We start from the raw sequence: 20,183 nt of genomic DNA on the forward strand, positions 1-20,183 counted from the left end.
TCCTGGACATACGGACTGTTTTGGGTTACGGAACACTTACGGACAACGTGGGCTGTGTTGATTGGTTGAAGTTTGACCCGCTGCTTGAAAAACGGACCTGTCTTTGGAGAGCACTCGTGCATGCGTTTGTCCGTAAGAGAATTCCGTAAAACATTTCCGTAGGTGTAGCATTACTCGTGCGAAAAAGGCGCAGCGTTTCGCGTCGCCAGCAAGCACGCCACGCCTTGGCTTCCTACGGAGTCCACAGTGGTCGTGCCGCACGGCACGATGCATCTGTACTGACCAGTCGTAATAATTCTTCTACTCGTTCTATTTTTTTTAGAACACGTTTCATATGTTTAAATTTAGATAAAGTTAAAACATCTATCCAAAATGAAGTACTACGTACCTTCGTTTTAATGATTAAGTTCTATATAAATTTAATCAAAAATAAATACCATTTAATATTACTCCCTCCGGTTCATATTAATTGACTCTAATATAGATGTATCTAGTCACATTTAGTTCTTGATACATCTATATTAAAGTCAATTAATATGAATCGAAGGGAGTATTAAAGTTAGTACTTTATTCTATACTATTCATTTTCAAACTTAGCATGATTTTATTTTATACTAAAGTTATAACCATTATTCAACGAAGGTAGTAATAAACACCATCACAAGAACGTCTAGGGAAGATTTTGGAGTAAGGGAACTAATGATTGCAGAAGTTTCGGGTACATTGAATGCTCATGAAGATCAAAAATAAAATCGAGTCAATTCGACCAGAATGTTATGTGTAAATCAACTAGTAACAACATTTTACCATTCGATAATTGCATCCACAATCATAAGACCGAACCCGGATGCATTTTGCTACTAGCATGTTTGAGTAAAAGCATCGATCTGACTTTTTAATAAACCAAACATAATAATATCACGAAGATACCAACTATATTAATCCTCTGCACCAACAAAATATCACAAAAACATCAAGATACACACAGCATGTAAGATACACACAGCATGTAAAAAAAAGGAAAAATTATGGATTTGAGCAAAAGGAAGTCACCAGGCTCGTACACAGTCCACCGCAGAGCTGCACGATGCATTTGTACGGACCATGATATTTTTTTTTTGCGAAACACAGTACAATCAAAGGCGCTCATACATACGCGCACACACTCACCCCTATGAACGCACGCACGCACACCCTACCCCTATGAACACCTCCAAAGATACTGCATCGAAGAACTGATCCGACGGGTCTTGAGATTGACGAAGTCACCACGAGCGCCATCGTCGACGGGAACGTCGCCTCCCACTGAAGAATATTCCGCCTTTATGAGACACCAAAGTGTCAAATCTGGGATTTGAACTCTAGTGGGCTGGGGGTGCCACTGCCCTCCTAACCATCCAACCACAGGTTGGTTCTCGGACCATGGTAATTTGTTCCAACACCTTCCACATACTGGACAACCATGCCACATTGAGCGCATGTTTGATTCAGAAGATTTTACATGCTTTTTCAGTCCCGTTAAAAATATCATATATTTGTTTAAATCTCGATGTATAAATTTTTGCGGAATCGAGGAATTGGAAAATTTGTAGGAATAAATGATATAGGAAATTTATCTCTGGTGATTGTTTGATTTGTTGGATTGTTTTCATAAAAAAAATCCGAGAAATCCTTTGCACTAGATTCTATAAGAAATCTAACATCCACTCATATCTCATACCTCTTTTTCATTTATTTGCTTTTCCTGTAGTGAAATTAATCAAACTTTGGTTAATACAAATTCCTATAAAATTTAGGGTTGGCATGGCATGGCATTGCAATCCTGCATTTTCATGTTCATACATTTATTCTATCCTATGAATCAAACAGACCCTAGAAGGTTTTAATTAGTACATTGAATGATCGATAGCGATCAAACATAAACTCATCAATTCGGCCAGATTTTTATTGAATACGAATGTGTCCATAAATGAACTACTACCTCCATTTGAAATTAAATACAGTTGCTTTGTATAGATATAGAAAGCAAGCTCGTTATTCACATATCAAAATACAGTTGCTTTGTAGATTGAATTAGTTATTCACATATCAAAATAGTACTAATAAATGCAATATTTATTTATTTCATTTTTTAAAAATGTAGACTAAATTAGAACGGATGGATTACTCCGCAAAAACAAGTTCGTTATTACTAGATACTAGTGCAGAGTTTAGGGACACCATCCTATGATTGACAACAAATCTAGTAGGCCATTAGAGTGTCGCGGGCACCATACTTTCTGCCTGCTCTCACCTCTCTCTCTCGAAAAAGACGGATCGGCGAAGACGACAGGACTGAAAATGAAACGAGGAACCATGGTGTCCATGCCTCCACGGGACGGGAGCAAATCTGTGTACATTCGCGACGACGCCCCATCATGCCACACAAGTGTCGAGCGTGACAGGTTAGGTTCACATACGAATTCCGGAGCGCGACAGAGCGCGCCCACTTTACACGCCAGCTGCTGCTACGCACCAAATACTACGTGCTCCCGGAAATGGCCAGAGTTGCTCTGCCCTGACTGGCTAGCCAGGCCATTGTCTCGCACGAAAATAGCAACGGCGGCAAAGCTCTCTGAACACTTGCTGTTGCCTACTGGAGCAGTATTAATTTTGATCACCCTTATAGTAGTATATCGGACAACAGGTAATGGATCCTGGCCCGGCAGGGCCTGCCGGTTTGTCGGTCACCTGAAATATCTGGGGATTGAAATAGGAGTACGTACGTCGTTGGATACGATGATTCCAGATTTCCAGCATCAAATAATGCCGACATCAACCACTGTGCTCTTGGTCTGGCACCAGATCGCTTTCTCCGGCCGGTATGTACCGGGGTACGCGCATCTTCCTCCACCGTAGCAAGCATTTCATCTAGCTTGTGCACGTAGATATTGTTAAGCTTCATACACTAGCCACTTGAACCAAAAGTTCGAACTGATGGAAAGGGCTAGACAATCCACATATACACTTAACAACACCCCCACTCGCATGTGACGGGAGAAGAGAAAGTCAACACGTGAAAGAAGAAGAGAACACCGAAACAGCGGTGGCTATAGAGGGCGGCAACAACAATTTTTAGGGTTAATTGCGAAAACCATGTGAAAGCAAGGATTTGAACTTGAGACCTGGGGCTCTGATACCATGTTAAGCTTCATGCACTAGCCACTTGAACCAAAAGTCCGAACTGATGGAAAGGGCTAGGCAATCCACATAGACACTTCACAACAGATACTATATCATAGTACTACCTCCGATTCAAGGAATAAAGCGTCCTCGTTTTACGTGCTTTTCGTTTGACTAAGTATTACTTTAAATATATAAAGATTATTTGTATGAAATTAACATCATTAGAAAGTGCTTTTCAATACGAATCCAACGATACTAATTACATATAATATAACCAAGATTTTGTTGCGCAATTGTTATGGTCAAAGTTCATCTTGGAGTACGTGTACGCCTTATTCCTTGGAACGGAGGTAGTAGTATATGCGCTAGCTTCAGAGGCGCATCTCGAGTCCACCTCCTGTTCCCTGCAATCCACTGTGCGACGCACGGGGATCTGTTACGTAATAGTTGGTCAACGGTGTCTTGGATCACTGTTTACCTTCTCCGAGTCCGAGAAGACGCATCTCAAAATAATACTAGGACGTCACCTGACGGGATATGGAAGCTTCCAACTCCACGCCATACTATTGCAGTACTAGTAGCACCTCTGGCTTGTGCATATATCAGTTCCCAAAGCCCCTGAAAATATATATACTGGAGCACTACTACTAGATCAGTTCCTAATCACCTGAAAAAAACAATAGCTTGTCCATCCCAGGATCGACAGAGTGAACCATGTGTACCTAGGCAATATTTTCCCCATCCCTCCTGGCTAACGAAAACATAAAAGCAAAGTTACGAGTAGTCAGCAAGAGTTCTCCATGCCCCCTCGGTGTGCAAAATAATGCACCTACCCGGTCGAGCTAGCTACCAACTGGATGACGACAGACTGCTGTCGAGTTCGGTATGCCGCTCATCTCTCCGGGCCACAAACGTCAATGCTGAGCACAACACTTTTGTATGCACATGTTGTAGGCTAGACAGGTGGACAGCCATCGATCGGTCGACTCGACGAACCATGATATCACGATCATGAACTCACCGGTCCACTCTTATCTGTTCGTCCAGCCTAATGAACAGCTGTGATTCTACACGATCGCACAAGAGAGTAGGTCAGTCAAGTACTTAACCGTGACAGAGGAACACGAGGCGCATGAAACTATTCCTTCCACTCGTGTCCTCGCTGTTGGGCGGATTCCTTTGGTGTAAAGAGAAGGGGCGACGAGAGACGGCGACGGCCGCGGAAAGACTCGCTCCACCGCCATCGATCGGAAAGGCGATGATCAGTCGGCTAGAAGTACCTTTCTCGTATGCACTGACTCGGTGTCCACTGTGACACTGTCCCGGCCGGCTACTCCTCAACCTGCTTCACCTGAAGAATCGTGACGATGCTTGCAGTGTTTCACGCTATGTTCTCTCTGCATGCCTTCAGTCTTTCTGCGATTTCAGATGATCTTTCTTATCTTGCCAAGCGGCGTCCACCCGTACGTACTAGGCAATTGGTTGTTGAATCATCATCCGTTTATTCGACGTAAAGAGACCACGCTCGTCAGAGCCTCAGAAAAGGACGACACAGAATAAGCCACGAGACTAGACTTGAGGTCATGTTTTCTTAGCCAAGGGGGTTTGCAAGGTGCGGATACGTGTTACCGTAGTCAAAAAGGACGGGGCCGACCGCGCTCATCCCATCTGCGGCCTTTTTGCCTTTCGGAACTGGCCATGTTTAATCGGGCGGTGGAAGCTTTGCATACTACTGGCAGAGATAAGAAAGCAGGGTCTTGAAAGAAGCTTTTGCTACTGAAATATTCTTGAGGTCTATGAGCTCAAGAGCTTTATCTTTGTGGTGCGCAATTTGGAGCAGCCAAGTAAGTCAATCAAATCAATGACGTGTTATCGATGGTGGTTGCGCCTGCGTGGACCCGTGCACGTGTGACGTGTGTCTGAGTGTAAATCTGAGCCTCGGAACTTTGTTTTTTTTCTCCTTACTGCTCTTTTTTTAGGACTTTAGTGATCACTGCAAATCATTACAAAGGCCCTCATGGATACACTCCGGACCCCAATGACCAAAAATCGAAAAGATAAAAGTTTCAGCTAGACGAGCTAGAATGTGTGGTGTCTCATTAAGCAAACTACTAACCTAACGGAACGGTCACACACGAAAAAACTATCACCACCACTGCTGGAGCTCTGGTACGCTGGATAGTTGATCATCAATAGTCTAAAGCCAAGGCGATTTTGTCGGAAGCCTTCCTCGTGAACAAGGGCCAATGCACGCCTAATGGCACTATGGCAGGTGCTTCATCTAACTCTTGCCTCGTAATCTTATCAAAGACTTGACTGCAGGCAATGAAGCACGTACCGATGTGGCTCCTGGTCACGACGCCTATCCCCATCCGTGATGAACACGAAAATAGAGCTGCATCCACATTGACAAGCACGGTCCCTTTCGGCGGTGGCGACCATCGAGGTGAATAAATGGACGCACGCGTGTTTATGGGCCCCTGATAAAAAAAAACGAAGTGTGGAGTGCCCAGGCCTCTTCATCAATTGATGCACACCGTTTTTCTATTGCAAAGTTTTAGCATTCAATTGTTGGGATTTTTCTTCCAACCCCTTTGGAGCATCCCATAGATGCCTAACTGTCACAGCTAGCAAAATCAGATCGATCTCCCAAGCTCTCCCTAAGAAATAAAAAAAAAACTCAGTCCTCTGGGCTAGTAGAGTAAAACCCTTGCGCGCATCAACCGCACAAGGTTTTCTTCAGCTCACGCCAAACCTCTCGAGCATATTGGCAGATAAGAAAAGCAGGGTCCTGAAAGAAGCTTTGCTACTGAGTCTGACAGTAAAGAGGTGGACAGCTTTATCTTTATGGTGCGCAATTTGTAGCAGCATGTTATCGACGGTGGGAATGTGTGCATGGACCCGTGCACGTCTGACGTGTCTAGACTTGAGAACTTGTTTGTCTTTTCTCTACTCCTGCTCCTTTCAAAGTTCAGATACATCATACTTGTACATCTCGTTCTGAAGGTGTGCACGTCAGAGAGAATAAGGGAAGCATGGAGCATGACAGCACGCGCACAGGAAGAATCAGATTCCACAGCAAAGCATGTGCACGATACATCAGGCAATCAGGTGGGCATATCACGCAGGATTGTATACTCACAGTGTATGTTATTTTAGGTTCCTTTTCCCAGTAGCAGTAGACGTACGGTGGTGCTTGGTTTTCGTGTCCTTGTTTTTTTTTTTCTTTGACAAGTTGTCTACGTGTCCTTGTGAAAAGGTGATGTGGAAAAGAAGAACAGTCCGCGTACCCTACAGGCCCATTCGGCACAGCAACTCTATCATAGCCCAACATACAGAGTCCAAGGCCATTCACACTTGTCAATACTGTCACAGTCTGTCACCCTGACAAAAAAAAACGTCTACGGCCTAAGCACAGCAAACTCTATTACGGCCCAACATACGAAGTCGAAGGCCTAATTCACATTCACACTTGACAATACCACCGTCAGCCAGTAAAAAAGAAGCACTGGCAGCTACCCTCCCCTGTCTCCTCTAGTTGTTACTTGTAACTCACACATGAGGGAAAAATGCACAATCTGGAAAGAAGTAAACTGTATTACTGTCTAAGATGAATACATTTAGTTAGCTCAGCACTAGTATGAAAAAAATTGCAAACTTGAATTTACAATGCGGTCGCTGAGGACGATGAACAAATGAGCGTAAGCAAACACAACTGGAGCAACGGCAAGGACAGAAAGCTGAACCGCCCGGAGAAACATGGCTGGTTCGCTTCGCTTCGTTCTTCCGTGCCCATTTTATTCAGCTAAATTCTAGTAAACGAATTCGTTTCTGCAGAAACTGTTGCCGAGCTTGAGCGGGCGAGGTCGATCGGTCAGACCATGTCGCTGATGAGCTGGACGTGGCTGGTCCGGTGCCTCTCCACGAACATCTTGGACGCGCCCCGCACCGTCTTCCTCCACGTCTAAGCAAGAATACACAGAGCAATACCAGCATTAGCACGACGCGATCGAAACATTCAGAAAACGCAAAGTGCAAGGATCGGGAGCCAAGCTGTTAGCTTACCCGCTCCAGCGCGGCGAGGAAGAGGGCGATGCCGGCCTCGTCGAGCCGCCCGGCACCACCACCACCACCACCCCGGCGCGCGCCACCGCCGCCGCCGCCCTTGCGCACGGCCGACGCCCCGGTGGTGGTGGGCAGCAGCAGCCCGGCCCTCCAGTCGGTGGACCCGCCGATGCTCCGGCGGCGCTTGGGCGCGGCGAGGTCCGTGCCCGCCGCGTCGGAGTCCCGCGCGGAGAGCCCCGACGCCACGCGGCGGGACGAGCGCTTCCGGCGCAGCGCGAGGCTGCGGCGCGGCGGCGTCAGACTCTTCTTGGCGTCGTCGTCCGGGTCGGCGAACTTGCGGAGCAGCTCGTCGGAGGAGGCCTTGGCCACGTGCTGCACCGAGACCGCGGCGCCGGTCTGCGACTGCCGCGCCGGCGTGGTCGCCATTGGATCGGTCGGATCGGGCGGGTCAGAGGAGAATGAATGGCACAGTAGCCGTTGGGGAGCAGGAAGTCGCGATCGAGTGGAGTGGGAGCGGGAGACCGGGAGGAGGACGAGGGATTTAAGCGCGGGGAAGGCGAGGCCGAGGTGGAATATAGCCGTTGCGGAGCGCGGGTAGGTGGGATCCCAGCGCTGGCGCGGTCGTGGTCGGCACCTGGCCTCACTCTCATGGGAGTGAGCGCTTTTGCCCGGATGTGATCGTGTGGTCGCCGTGACGATGCTGGGAAAGAATTTACTGCGCCCGTGAGCAAAACGGCAGGGAATCTAATCGATCTGTCATCACTCTCACTCGCCCGTCCATGATTCAGGCCGTTATAGGGGGCTATAGATCTGCTGGCGATAGCGATGACATACAGTAGTAAATGTGTACTGACGCACGGCGCTCATCACTCATGCATGGGAGTACTTGGTCGTGTACCGCGCGCAGATGCTCCCTCACGCTGCTCCAACCGAGTAACTCTCTTTCCTGTGCGTCCCAGTAGTACAAACGTTGTGAGCAGTGGTGTTGGTTGGTAAATGGTAAGCCTACGTTTAGAGTGATAACACCCTAAATCGTGACTTGTAAACTTTCAAGTATAGATCGTGGTAAACGCGAGCCGATCAGATTTCATATACCAAGACTCTAGCAGATCCTGTAAATCGTGACATGTAAACTCTAAGGCATACATCGCGGCAATAGATAGAAGCTTCTATAAGTACAAGTACCTAACAATAAACGAGAACAACGACTAAGATATTTATCTGATTGTACATTTATAGACCCCATACGTGTGCATAGCAATGTACACCACCAAACATATATACATACATATATAAATACACCTTATAATTTTAGCAATATGAAAAGATAGTTTAAGGAAAACTTTATTGCAGCATAAATTTAAATTCGCACAAGAGAATTGCGCGTTATGTACTATCACAATTGTACGACAAATAATGTTATTTGGTTAATCAAGAAATCCAAGTAATCTGAAATTGTGCTCAATAGAATTATAGTATGATAACGATAAGTTCACTAGAAATATAAAAGTTTTGTACAAAATGTTTTCGCTCCTACCGTTTCTTGAGCCTCGTGGAGGAATCATCGACCTTGGTTGAACCCGAAGCTCTTGGGGTCTAAATGAGGGAAGTTGGCACGCCGTGGTGACTACGTGCTCCGGCGAGAGGCAGCGGGAAGGAGCCAACGACGGAGTAGCTGAATTAGAGGGCCATCGGATGGACTACATCATCATTCGCTCGGGTCGATCTTCTAGTCTTGAGGCATCAGATAATCTTCCTGCTGTCATCGGATGTTCATGTGCTTGTGATCGCGAGCAGGAGAAAAAAGGAGGGAGCGGGAGGCGGGATGTTTGACTATTTAAAAGAGGGAGGGGGCAGGGGAATTTTTTGGGGGAAGTTTGATCGCCCTTTTTTGTTTGATTTTTATTTTAAGTTCTGTGTTCTCTGCCACTTAATTATACAGGTGGGCGGAGGGTCGTCTGGCTCGTCGGTCTTGACCGCCAGTTCCCGATCAGACCGGACCGAACTAGACCAGCTCAAGTCCTAGTCGAGCCACACCCGCCCATCTCGCTTTCTTGGTCGTGTACCGCAGATGCACGCTGACGCGGCTCCAAGCGAGTAATAGCTCTCCCTTTCCTGTGCTTCCGAGTACAAAGGCTCGGTTCCTGTTGTGCAGCGACAACCTGACCCAACTTCTCATCAGATTCGCGCCAGCTATCATCCTCCATTTCTAGTGAAAATGCAAAAACATAGTTTTTTGCCCACGTTTCAAAAACTCCTTTCTTAATCAATGAAATGGGCAAAGCTTTTGCCCACGTTTCAAAAAAAAACATACGGAGTAGTTTTTTTCTGAAATTTCAGCACAAAATGGACTGAATCTCAATTTTTCTTTTCAAAAAATGGCTTGTTTCCATGACAACGCGGACCTGGGGCGCCATGCTATCTAGCCTCCAGCGACATGGCTGATAGCAATATGCCTTTGATAGAGCTAGTTGTCGTGCCATATAGCACGATGCCCTGGCCTGAGGCGCCTTGCTATGACGCCCAATGCCATTGGACAAGTAGTAACCCGATTGAGCATTTGAGTAACAGTTTTCTGAACACCTTGTGAAAATCGCATTACGAATTTCCAAGAAAAATATGAAGAAAAAATCATGCATGTAGCTTTAGGCCAGAAACTTACTCTTGTAAATTTTCATAGCAAGTTATTGCAATTTGCGAACGGTGCAAGAATTACAAGATCGCAAATGGTCATAAGTTTCAAATTTTAAATGCAGATGCTTGTATCCTTTCTCTACATGCTTAATGATCTTTTGAAATTTGGAAACAAGAATTTTCCTAGGTGTTCAGAAGTGAGTTCTGATGTCCAGGCTGTGAAAAATGAAATGCCGAGTAAGACAGAGCCCATGCATCTAGGCTCTAGCCATGACATCGCTTCTAATGCTGGCAGCTCAATATAAAAAAATGTCTATGCTTGTACAATGGTGGCAGCAAGAGCAGGAAAAAAAAAGGCTTGCAACAGAGAGTGTTACCAAAAAACCCTCCTTGTAAACACATCCATTGAGAAGAAGTGGGAATGGAACGGGAGTATTGTCTATCTCGAAATAATATCGCGAAACACAATTTGCCATATATAGCTAGAAATAACAGAATGAAATGCAATAATCCATGGCTTTTACTAGAAATATGGAGTACAATTATTCAAGACATTCAGCTGGAAACGACAACATAGGATGCAATGATCCAGGACCGTCAACAGTAGTCGAGGAAAAACATATACAGTTCGAAAGATGAAGAGCTACCCTAAGATTAAACTTCTAAGACTTCGCAGCCCCAAAGAACAAACCAACGATCGAAGTGAAAATCGATCCGATCACCCAGAAGACCAGAAAGAACACGATGATACCAGCCAAAATTGTGAGGACAGGTGGGCCATCTGGAGGACTCGAGCTGTCGCCGGCGCTGCTCTGTTTCGGACTGCCAGTGCTAGAAGAATCTGTCTCTAATGCAAACAGAGTCTTCTTAGGTCGCCTTCCCGGCAACCTTGTTGCGTTCTCAAACCACCCACAATTTCTTGCCAAAGGGTCAGGATGCCTGCAGCGCGAAACAGTGAGAGTGATACTAATACTAATACTAATACTGGAGACATTCTAGCAAATATGTTCTCTCTCAACGAACGACAGCGTCAGTCACAGCTCAAATATTTGTAAATGGCATGCTGTCTGTCGCACAGGAAAAGGGACAACTGAAGCTTCAAGCAGACTTGTTGATTCTTTCCTAATCAAGTTTTTTTCAGTGTAAAGAAGCATCAGAGCTCCCAATTTCATTTCTCAATGAAAACGGTTAGAACTCCTTCTAGATGATAGTTATTACACTTTCACAAGGCAGCAGATCCACACAGGGCAAATTTGAACTGGTGTATGAGATAAGCCAAAACAAGGATACTGATACTGCCTAAAATTCCCACCCCCCGCAATAGACATCAATACATCACGAACGAAGAATGTTCAGATCACTGTACACAGGTTATGTATTCTAAGACTGCGGTACAGAATAGCAGGGAATCGGGCAAAATGGAGAGCATAGGTCATCGGCTTGTTCAATCAATTTCTGCGCCATTGTGAATCTACAGATCACACAAACTATTGGCAAAATCAGTGTCTCTCAAGGCCGAGCTCTATGCGAGTTAAGAAAGGGGAGCACATGAGCACAAGAGCATAACTAATCAAGATGGAACTCTGTCCCCCTCAGCGACCAATGCCCACCAGAATGGTAAGGTCAGAATGGTGGGGGTGAGGGGGTGAGGGTATGCGGCACGCACCTGGACAGACGGGGAACGATGCGGGCGCCCCGGGGCGGGAGGACGGAGGCTGCGGAAGCCGCGGGCGAAAGCCGGCGAGGAGAGGGACGAAGAGCGGGGAGAATCGGGAGGGGCGTGGTGAGGTGGGAGGAGAGGGCGGCCATGGTGAAGAGGGGAGATGGAGTGAGAAAAATGCTGGTCCGCCAAGGTTTTGGATGGATCTTGGTGCTATGGTTTTGTCACTTTGCTGTGAACGACCTGCATCCACAGAACAAGAGTTTCAGATTAGGAGATCCTTTTTTTTTGTTGCGGGAATTCATTCAGATTAGGAGATGCTAGTCTTTTACAAATAAAAAACTTAGAGATTTTTTTTTGCAGGCCATAAGGGATTGTATTAATAATTAGATAATGGTGTTTACAATCCCGTAGGACAAGATTCTAAGTTCATCAGGAACCGACTCTAACCAAATATGTGCTCTTTGGTTTTTTCCTTCCAAAACTAGATAACTCATGACTAACACTATTACACAACCTGGGAATTTTAACGAAACTAACAATCTGAGGTAAAAAAAAAAACTTGGAGACATTAACAATCTGGGGTGCGGTTGTTCGGGGAAATAGCCCTATTGAAATATGGCAAAACAAAATTAGACACTTAAGAAGGGGTTGGGCCAAAAATCGGAGCGGGGTGTATAAAAAAGAAAAAGAGAGATTAATGGCACTTATTGATGCGCTAGACATTAAGGCGAAAACGGTTCCCCTGGTGGCAGCCGAGTGTGCTGCCCTACGAAAGGCTAATGATAACCTAGCTAAACTCAGACGTGACGAGGAAGCTAAATGGGCCCAACGCGCAAAAGTAAAACACGTACAAGAAGGGAGAAATAATACGAGATATTTTCACCTGATTGCTAATGGAAAACATAGGAAGAAGAAGATTTTTCAGTTAGAGCAAGACGAAGGGACAATCGTTGGTGAGGAAAATCTTAAAGTTTTCATCACTGAGTACTATAAGAAACTATTTGGGGAACCAACAAAAAACAATTTTTATATGAGAGAAGATATTTTTGCGGATATACCCCAGATCTCCCCTGAGGAAAACTCTTTCCTCACATCTAAGTTCACTAAGGAAGAAGTATTTGAAGCTATTTCTCAAATGGAACACAACAAAGCTCCTGGACCAGACGGGTTTCCAGCCGAGTTTTACAAGCATTTCTGGGAAACTATTAAGCACGATCTCATGAACCTTTTTACGCAATTACAACAAGGTGATCTCGAGTTATATAAGCTCAACTTTGGGGTTATTACTTTAATACCTAAGAAAGAAGACGCTGTCCAGATCCAACAGTATAGGCCTATATGCTTACTAAATGCGAGTTTCAAGATTTTCACCAAGGTAGGTACAAATAGAATAACCGGGATAGCCCACAAGGTTATTAAGCCTACACAATATGCTTTTATGCCGGGACGACATATACTTGAAGGAGTAGTTGTCCTTCACGAGACCATTCATGAACTACACAGGAAGAAAATAGATGGGGTCCTTTTCGAAATTGATTTTGAAAAGGCCTATGATAAAGTTAATTGGCCTTTCCTTCAACAAACTATGTGTATGAAAGGATTTTCGCCTATTTGGTGTAAGTTAGTGGCTAATTTTGTTTAGGGAGGATCAGTGGGGGTAAAGGTTAATGACGACATTGGCCATTACTTCCAGACTAGGAAGGGGTTGAGGCAAAGCGATCCTCTATCACCTATCCTATTCAATATAGTTGCTGATATGCTGGCAATCCTAATTGCAAGAGCAAAAGAGGATGGTCAGGTAGGTGGTCTTATCCCACACTTAGTTGAGGGGGGAGTATCCATTCTACAATATGCAGACGATACTATTCTCTTCATGGAACATGACCTTCAGAAGGTTGTTAACATGAAGTTAATCCTTTGCATCTTTGAGCAACTGTCTGGACTTAAGATCAATTTTCATAAGAGTGAGATTTTCTGTTTTGGAAAGGCGAAGGATGTGGAGAACCAATATAAGCAAATCCTTGGTTGTGAAGCTGGTTCTCTCCTCTTTCGTTACCTGGGGATCCCGGTCCATTATAGAAAACTTCTCAATAGGGAATGGAATCCAGTAGAGAACCGCTTTGAACGAAAGTTGGGTTGCTGGCAAGGCAAGCTACTCTCATACGGAGATAGACTTGTACTTATTAATTCCGTCCTAACCAGCCTACCGATGTTTATGTTATCTTTTCTTGAAATACCTAAAGGGGTAAAGAAAAGATTAGACTTCTACGAGGTCAAGGTTTTTTTGGCAAAATGATGAGCATAGGCGTAAATATCGGCTGACTAGGTGGAACATTATTTGCCGACCTAAAGATCAAGGGGGTCTCGGGGTGGAGGTGTTAGATCTCAAAAACAAATGCCTACTCAGTAAGTGGCTATTTAAATTCTTAAATGAGGATGGAGTATGGCAGGAGTTGCTGCATAATAAATATCTCCGGACTAAAACACTGTCACAAGTGACAACAAAACCCACCGATTCTCCTTTTTGGAAGGGGCTCATGGGAGTTAAGGATGATTTTTTTCTCTCGCGGCTCTTTCAAAGTTGGTAATGGTCAAAATACACGCTTTTGGGAGGACATATGGTTAGGTGACCAACCGCTAGCTACGCAATACCCTTCGTTGTATAACATTGTCCGTCGGAGAAACGTTCTGGTTTCAGATGTTCTAACGAGTAATTCTCTGAATATCGAATTCAGGAGAACTTTATCTACTGATAAATTGGAGGTTTGGTTACTACTACTTCAGCGCCTAATCAGGGTTAACTTGACGGAAGACCCGGATGTTTTTGTCTGGAAATTAACTACCAATGGTGTTTTTTCGGTCAAATCGATGTACACAGACATGATGAATGGTCATACGGTTTCTTGCGCAAATATCTTTGGAAAATAAAGGTACCGCTGAAGATTAAGATTTTCATGTGGTTCCTTTATAAAAAACTAATTCTCACAAAAGATAATCTCGCAAAAAGAAATTGGAATGGGTGTAAGAATTGTGTTTTCTGTGGCTCTAATGAAACCATAAACCACTTATTTTTCGATTGTCCCTTCGCAAAGCTAATCTGGAGAACAATCCAGTATACTTTTAATATCTCTCCACCGGCCAATGTTACAAATATGTTTGGAAATTGGCTAAATGGTGTTGATAAAATATCTAAAGCACAGATTCGAACGGGTATTTGTGCTTTGATGTGGGCTATATGGAATTGCCGCAATGATATTGTCTTTAACAGAAGCTCAAATGCTAAATTTTTACAGGTTATCCGTATGGTTACGCACTGGATCCACGAATGGTCATACCTACTACCGCAGGCTCAGCGTGCGCATATGGATTCTGGATGCAGCCGTCTGGAGACGGTTGCTCAGGATATCTACAACCAGGGTGGCTGGCAGCCTATTAAGAGATTGCAACTTGCATAATTATATTTCCTTTCTATTTTCCGTTGGTTAAGTTTTACGTACACCTTATGTATCTCTTGAGTTGTATAACTTCTGAATATTAAACAATGCAACAAAACAGCTGTGTGCATCTATTGATGCAGAGGCTGGGGCGATGCTCCATTTCTAAAAAAAAAATTAGCTTGTTAGCACTTTAAAACCAGACAATTTCATTTCATGATCGGAAAGTTTCAGATAGCATTGCTTGTTTGATCGGAATTTTTTTGCTAGGAGGGTACAAAAGCCCAACAATAAGAATTGCAAGATGTGATTCTATAATCCATTTCCTGCCACCTGGTGAAGACTCGCTACCGGAATCCCTGATATAGGGAGATACATGTACCAGCGTTTCCACAAGCATGCTACACATCACTTTTTTTTTGTTCCAACAACTGATACATTTGATGATGGCATATAGAATACAAGATCTGATAAATGGATCAGCTGATACAAACTGGCGAAACGTTCGTTAGCTGCATTGACGCATAGGCGTCTAATTGGAGAAACGAAACCTAGGTCATGACACATCTAACAAAGAACTGATGAGCTACAGATACATTCTTCCGACTTCCGAGGGAACCTTCACATGAGCTTCTGCGGATCACACCATAGTGTGTTCCCTCATCAAAGCTTAAACTTCAGGATTAAGGTGGGCATAGTAGCGCTGCACCAGAGACCGCGTCCTCTTGAACTCCATAGAGGGCAAAGTCAGGAATCAAAGCTTGTTGAGAAACTCAAGGTGGTGCATTCCAAGTTCCTCAAATTGAGCTGTATTAACATACATATATGTTTGTTAGCAAATGCCATCGAAAATTGCATATAAAATTTGATTGTGCGTGCTATAAAAGATAAAAAAGAAATGGAACTTATGTTTTCATAGCTACCCTAAATTTATTGCGTAGAACTAATAAAGTAAACCATTACTAGAATAACATAAGAGTAGAGCTACCAGTACATACCATGACAGCGATTCCAGTATCACAAAATCTTGGAATGCTGATTAGCCTAACTTGCTGTTTCTCGGATCCTGGATAACAAGAATGTCAAGTTGGGCGCTAAAACAACAGACAAATTTTGCGCAAAGTAGTACCTTGCAACAATCGAGATTCATATCTATCTTGATTCCCGACAAAGTAGACGTGGGGGCAGCTTTCAACAAGGAAAGGGTCCTTGTCTGTGTATGGATAACATCCTGGACAAAAAAGATATCTATGTAAGGGTCTCATCTAGCTTTAGAGAATGTAATTACCAAATGTCCATTAAATCATGAAATTCAGGTAAAATAAAATAAATGATAACAACACTGGGTCCTTTTTATACCCAGCGATATCATCATACCACTGTAGTTCAAATGTCTAATGAGTTACCTAGGCTGTTCGGTGCAGTCGGGGCAAGATGGCGCCATGTCAATGTCCTTTCCATGAATTCTAGCCTGTCTTTGGCATCCGAGTACTTGTAGAGGTCATCTATGTTCTGGCCAGATGTTCCAAGAAACCTACATACAGAGTTTCTTCAATAAAAATCTCCATGTTGCTTTCGCTTGTATGAGGTTAAAGAAGCAGTGCCACTCACTTGACATTGTCAAGTTCAAATTCATGTGGATTCGGACATGATGAAAATGTATTATAGGTGGATGCTCCAGAGAAAAGGCATCTATGCAAAGGCTGCAATAAAGTAAGATATGAGTATGCATGCACAAAAGGTACACTTGGTTAGTACTAGTATACAAATCAACAGTTATTCATCTGCATCACTGCCCACCTGCTGAGGCAAAGAAAAGTTTGCTGGATCATTACAGCCCGGCATTATATCTACAGGTAATGACGCCACAAGCTGCAGAGCAAATAAATTATATCAAGATATACAACAGGGACTGGCACTGTTGCACTGGCAAAAATTGAGAGGAAAAGGCAAAACAGTTGAACCTGAGTTAACATTATGTCCAGTTCTTTGATTGGCTCAGCTATCCTGGGTTGATCTTTTGCAGCTACTGTCTGAAAGATATAGGATGCATACTACTATCACAGCAAACATAACCAAATTACCCAAGAAAAAAACAGGTCAAACAATGCAATTACCTGGCCATTCAAGTATCTTGGTGCAATATGTACTGAATTTCCAGCCACCACAACACGAACTATTTTTGATGCTACCGTTTGCTCCTAATTAGTTTCAAGGGAGATCATCAAACTTAATGTGACACTTATAATAATTCCCATTTTATAAAGATAAACGGCTTACATTCTCATCACCCAGATGCCCCGTGATATGGTCAATAAGAAGTTGGAACTGCAGAGGATTGAATGTGCTGCTCCCGACACTTAATCCCGATACAAATACAACATACTTGTCCTCATCTGTAACAGAAATAAATGTGATTCCAGAGAAATTTTTACACAGAGAAATTTATAGCAACATGAAAAGATGATCAGAAATGAGCAAAGCAGGATACAGAAATATTACTTATGCTAGGCAACACAGTTTGAGGAGGAAGGCCAGCTTCAAGAACATCTTCAACAAGGAAGTTGCCAGCACTTGTTTCCTTCCCATGGAGAGCTACTACAACTCCTGTTGATGATTGTGTGTTATTCCAAGAAACATGTCATGTTGGTCAAAAGAACAGAACAAATTCTACAGCACTGCCAGAACAAGCAATTGGATTCGCAGTGTGTTGAGTTTTGAAGTGACAGTCAAACTTACCAGTCACATAAGCTGCTGGAGGTATGGCTCCTGCAAGCGCAACTCTTCCACTTTCATCTTCCAGAATAAGATTGTCCTCCGGATGCATGAAGTTGTGCGGCTTAACAAGAGGGACCACAGACCTCTGCAGCACAACAGATAATTCATGCATAAGCCCTTAGTCTATTACAGGCAGACACCATGTATGAACATGTGGAAGCACCATGTTAATGTCAGATTACCTCCTTGGAGTATTCATCAAGAATAGAAGGTTTCAGTTTCATGTGCTTGAATAAAGTTCCAACAAGCACACAATCCTTTCCTTCTTCAAGCCCCAGCACTGTAGTGACTGCAAGATAGAAGGAAATGACTTTAAGACTCTCTCTTAATTCACAGAAGATAGCGCATCTTGTGTGGTCCAATATACCATCAACAAAATGTAACTACAGAACAACAACAATAATGCTGTTGGAGATATGAATCCGTAAAACCCGTAACTAGATACAATTCTACGGTCTTGCTAACAAGGAGGCACATTATTAACAGCATGAAAGATGAAAGAACGCACGCTGAGTACTAATGCCGGTGAAGTCCCAAGCAACATTAATTCAGGCGCAGCGTACAGATGCCACAGAGCATTACAGCCAAGTGAAAATGTTTTTCGCTCCAACCTGACTTTCCCAGCAATAAAGACATTTGGTACTTCCAGTTTCAAAGCTTCATGAGAGCACACATCCTACATTATCTAGGCAACCAGACCCCTCAAATAACACCAAACCACACTCAGAAGACCTTCTACTTCTGAAGATGCTCAGCCTAAACCGAGCTCAAATGTCCTGAAATTCGACACTCAAAGCTGCACTGAACTGAAGTTTCTGGAACCACCAAAACATCAACAGTCCATGGAATCGAGAGCCACATACCATCAGAGAAACCCTAAATCGGCAACCACGCTAGTATACCACATCAGCACCAAAACGAGGCAACACTTTGGGCACAATTTCAGGCCAAAATTGGCCTCGACTAGCCAAAATTCCTCGAAACGTAAATGGGGGGAAATGAGGCTAGAGCATTTCATAGTGGGGAGGAAATGTGGCGTACCGGGGACGTTGGGCTTGCGGGAGGGGACGAGGGCGTGGAGGAGGGTGCGCATGTGGTGGAGGCGCGTGAAGTAGATGTGGCTGTACTGCTGCCCCTGGTACCTCTCCCCCTGAATCATGTACCGCTCGTCCTGCCAAGCGACGTCGCTCGCCGAATCAGTCGAGGTCCAGAACGGGAGGGGGGCGGAGTTGGGGGAAGAGGCGGCGGGTTGTTCTTACCTGGGTGCCATAGTCGGCTTGCTTCCTCTCCATGGCGAGACCGCGGCGGCGGCGGCGGCGGCGGCGGGGCGGCGGGAAGTTTCTGGGGTGGGGGTTTGGAGCGGTCTTTGGGTGTCTCCCTCTCTGTCTCCCGCCCGCGCCCAAATTTAGCAGCCGCGGGCGCGCGCGCTCCGTGGTTTGGTTTTGGAGCTGGCAACGGCAGCGATGCGGCGTCGTTGGAGGTCGATGGGGGCAGCGCAGCGGTGCGGCGTCACTGTGGCAAAGTGACCCTGGCGGCTGGGCTGGCTCGGGTTTGGGATGGAATGGGAAGGTCGAGCCCTTCCGTGGCCCGGCCCGATAAGACAGACCTGACTCCGTTGATTTTTCGGTTTCTGGTTCAGCCTGTTTTTTGTCGGTTTCTTTTTTTTTTGGCTTTTGGTTTTTTTGGTTTTCATTTTTAGGTTTCGAATTTTTTAAAAAAATTTGAGTAAATTTTAAATTTAAGAAAATTTTAAATTGAAGCAACTTTCGAATTCGAGCAAATTTAAACTGGAACAAAATTTAAATTTTTGTTCTGTTTTGGAATTTGCTTAGATTTAAATTTTACCTAGTTTCAAATTTTATTTAAGTTCGAAAAAAATGTATGCATGCATATGCTGATACTAGGATTTGACCCCTGGTCTCGGCTAGCAGTGGAGGTGCTGACACCACTACGGTATATTTCATCTGTTCTACAAAATCGAAATAAAACTATATAGTATCTGATTTGTTCACCGAATGAACTAATGGGCCGGCCCATCCCTCTATACGTAGTTGTTTAAATTTAGATATATTTAGATATTAAATAATAGTTAATTCTCAAAAAAAAAAGATATTAAATAATAGTTTGATGTATCTAAATTTTAACAAATCTTCGACAACCTTCACGGAATGAAGGAAGTATACGCATTTTTAAAAATCAAATGAGCCCTTGTATGTTCTTTAATTAAGAATAAGGAAACTTTAGACCTTTCCTCCGTCCACGCCTTATATTTTGTGCTTGTCTAACTTTTATTAGACTTCTTTATTTAAATAAGTTTCATTTTGGAACATTAGGAATGCATGGGTGATTTATGTGTTTCGTGTTTCAGTTGCATGAATGATTGAATCTTGTAGGATTCTTCTAAGAACTACTTCGAACTACATTTAAAAGATTTTTTTGTCAAC

General features: G+C 44.0%; 3 protein-coding genes across 3 annotated transcripts; all 3 read right to left on the bottom strand.

Annotated features, from left to right (window-relative positions):
- Nucleotides 1–7,039: 7,039 nt before the first annotated feature.
- LOC124694511 lies at nucleotides 7,040–7,656 on the bottom strand. Its single transcript, XM_047227496.1, has 2 exons — nucleotides 7,231–7,656; nucleotides 7,040–7,129 (listed from the first exon to the last, which is right to left on the bottom strand). The coding sequence occupies exons 1-2, from the start codon at nucleotides 7,654–7,656 to the stop codon at nucleotides 7,040–7,042; spliced, it is 516 nt and encodes a 171-aa protein (XP_047083452.1).
- A 2,710-nt stretch (nucleotides 7,657–10,366) lies between these two features.
- On the bottom strand, nucleotides 10,367–11,693 carry LOC124695121. The gene is made up of 2 exons (XM_047228010.1): nucleotides 11,531–11,693; nucleotides 10,367–10,803 (listed from the first exon to the last, which is right to left on the bottom strand). Exons 1-2 carry the CDS (start codon nucleotides 11,671–11,673, stop codon nucleotides 10,527–10,529), a joined length of 420 nt encoding a protein of 139 aa, XP_047083966.1. The 5' UTR covers nucleotides 11,674–11,693; the 3' UTR covers nucleotides 10,367–10,526.
- Nucleotides 11,694–15,379: 3,686 nt separating this feature from the next.
- LOC124695123 (DNA polymerase delta small subunit-like) lies at nucleotides 15,380–19,057 on the bottom strand. The gene is made up of 14 exons (XM_047228011.1): nucleotides 18,999–19,057; nucleotides 18,781–18,910; nucleotides 17,922–18,028; nucleotides 17,701–17,824; nucleotides 17,464–17,568; nucleotides 17,242–17,357; nucleotides 17,079–17,162; nucleotides 16,926–16,994; nucleotides 16,762–16,833; nucleotides 16,573–16,664; nucleotides 16,368–16,495; nucleotides 16,091–16,192; nucleotides 15,960–16,027; nucleotides 15,380–15,768 (listed from the first exon to the last, which is right to left on the bottom strand). Exons 1-14 carry the CDS (start codon nucleotides 19,029–19,031, stop codon nucleotides 15,709–15,711), a joined length of 1,290 nt encoding a protein of 429 aa, XP_047083967.1. The 5' UTR covers nucleotides 19,032–19,057; the 3' UTR covers nucleotides 15,380–15,708.
- Nucleotides 19,058–20,183: the final 1,126 nt, after the last annotated feature.

The sequence above is a fragment of the Lolium rigidum genome, chromosome 3 (assembly GCF_022539505.1).
Source record: "Lolium rigidum isolate FL_2022 chromosome 3, APGP_CSIRO_Lrig_0.1, whole genome shotgun sequence".
NCBI lineage: Eukaryota > Viridiplantae > Streptophyta > Magnoliopsida > Poales > Poaceae > Lolium > Lolium rigidum.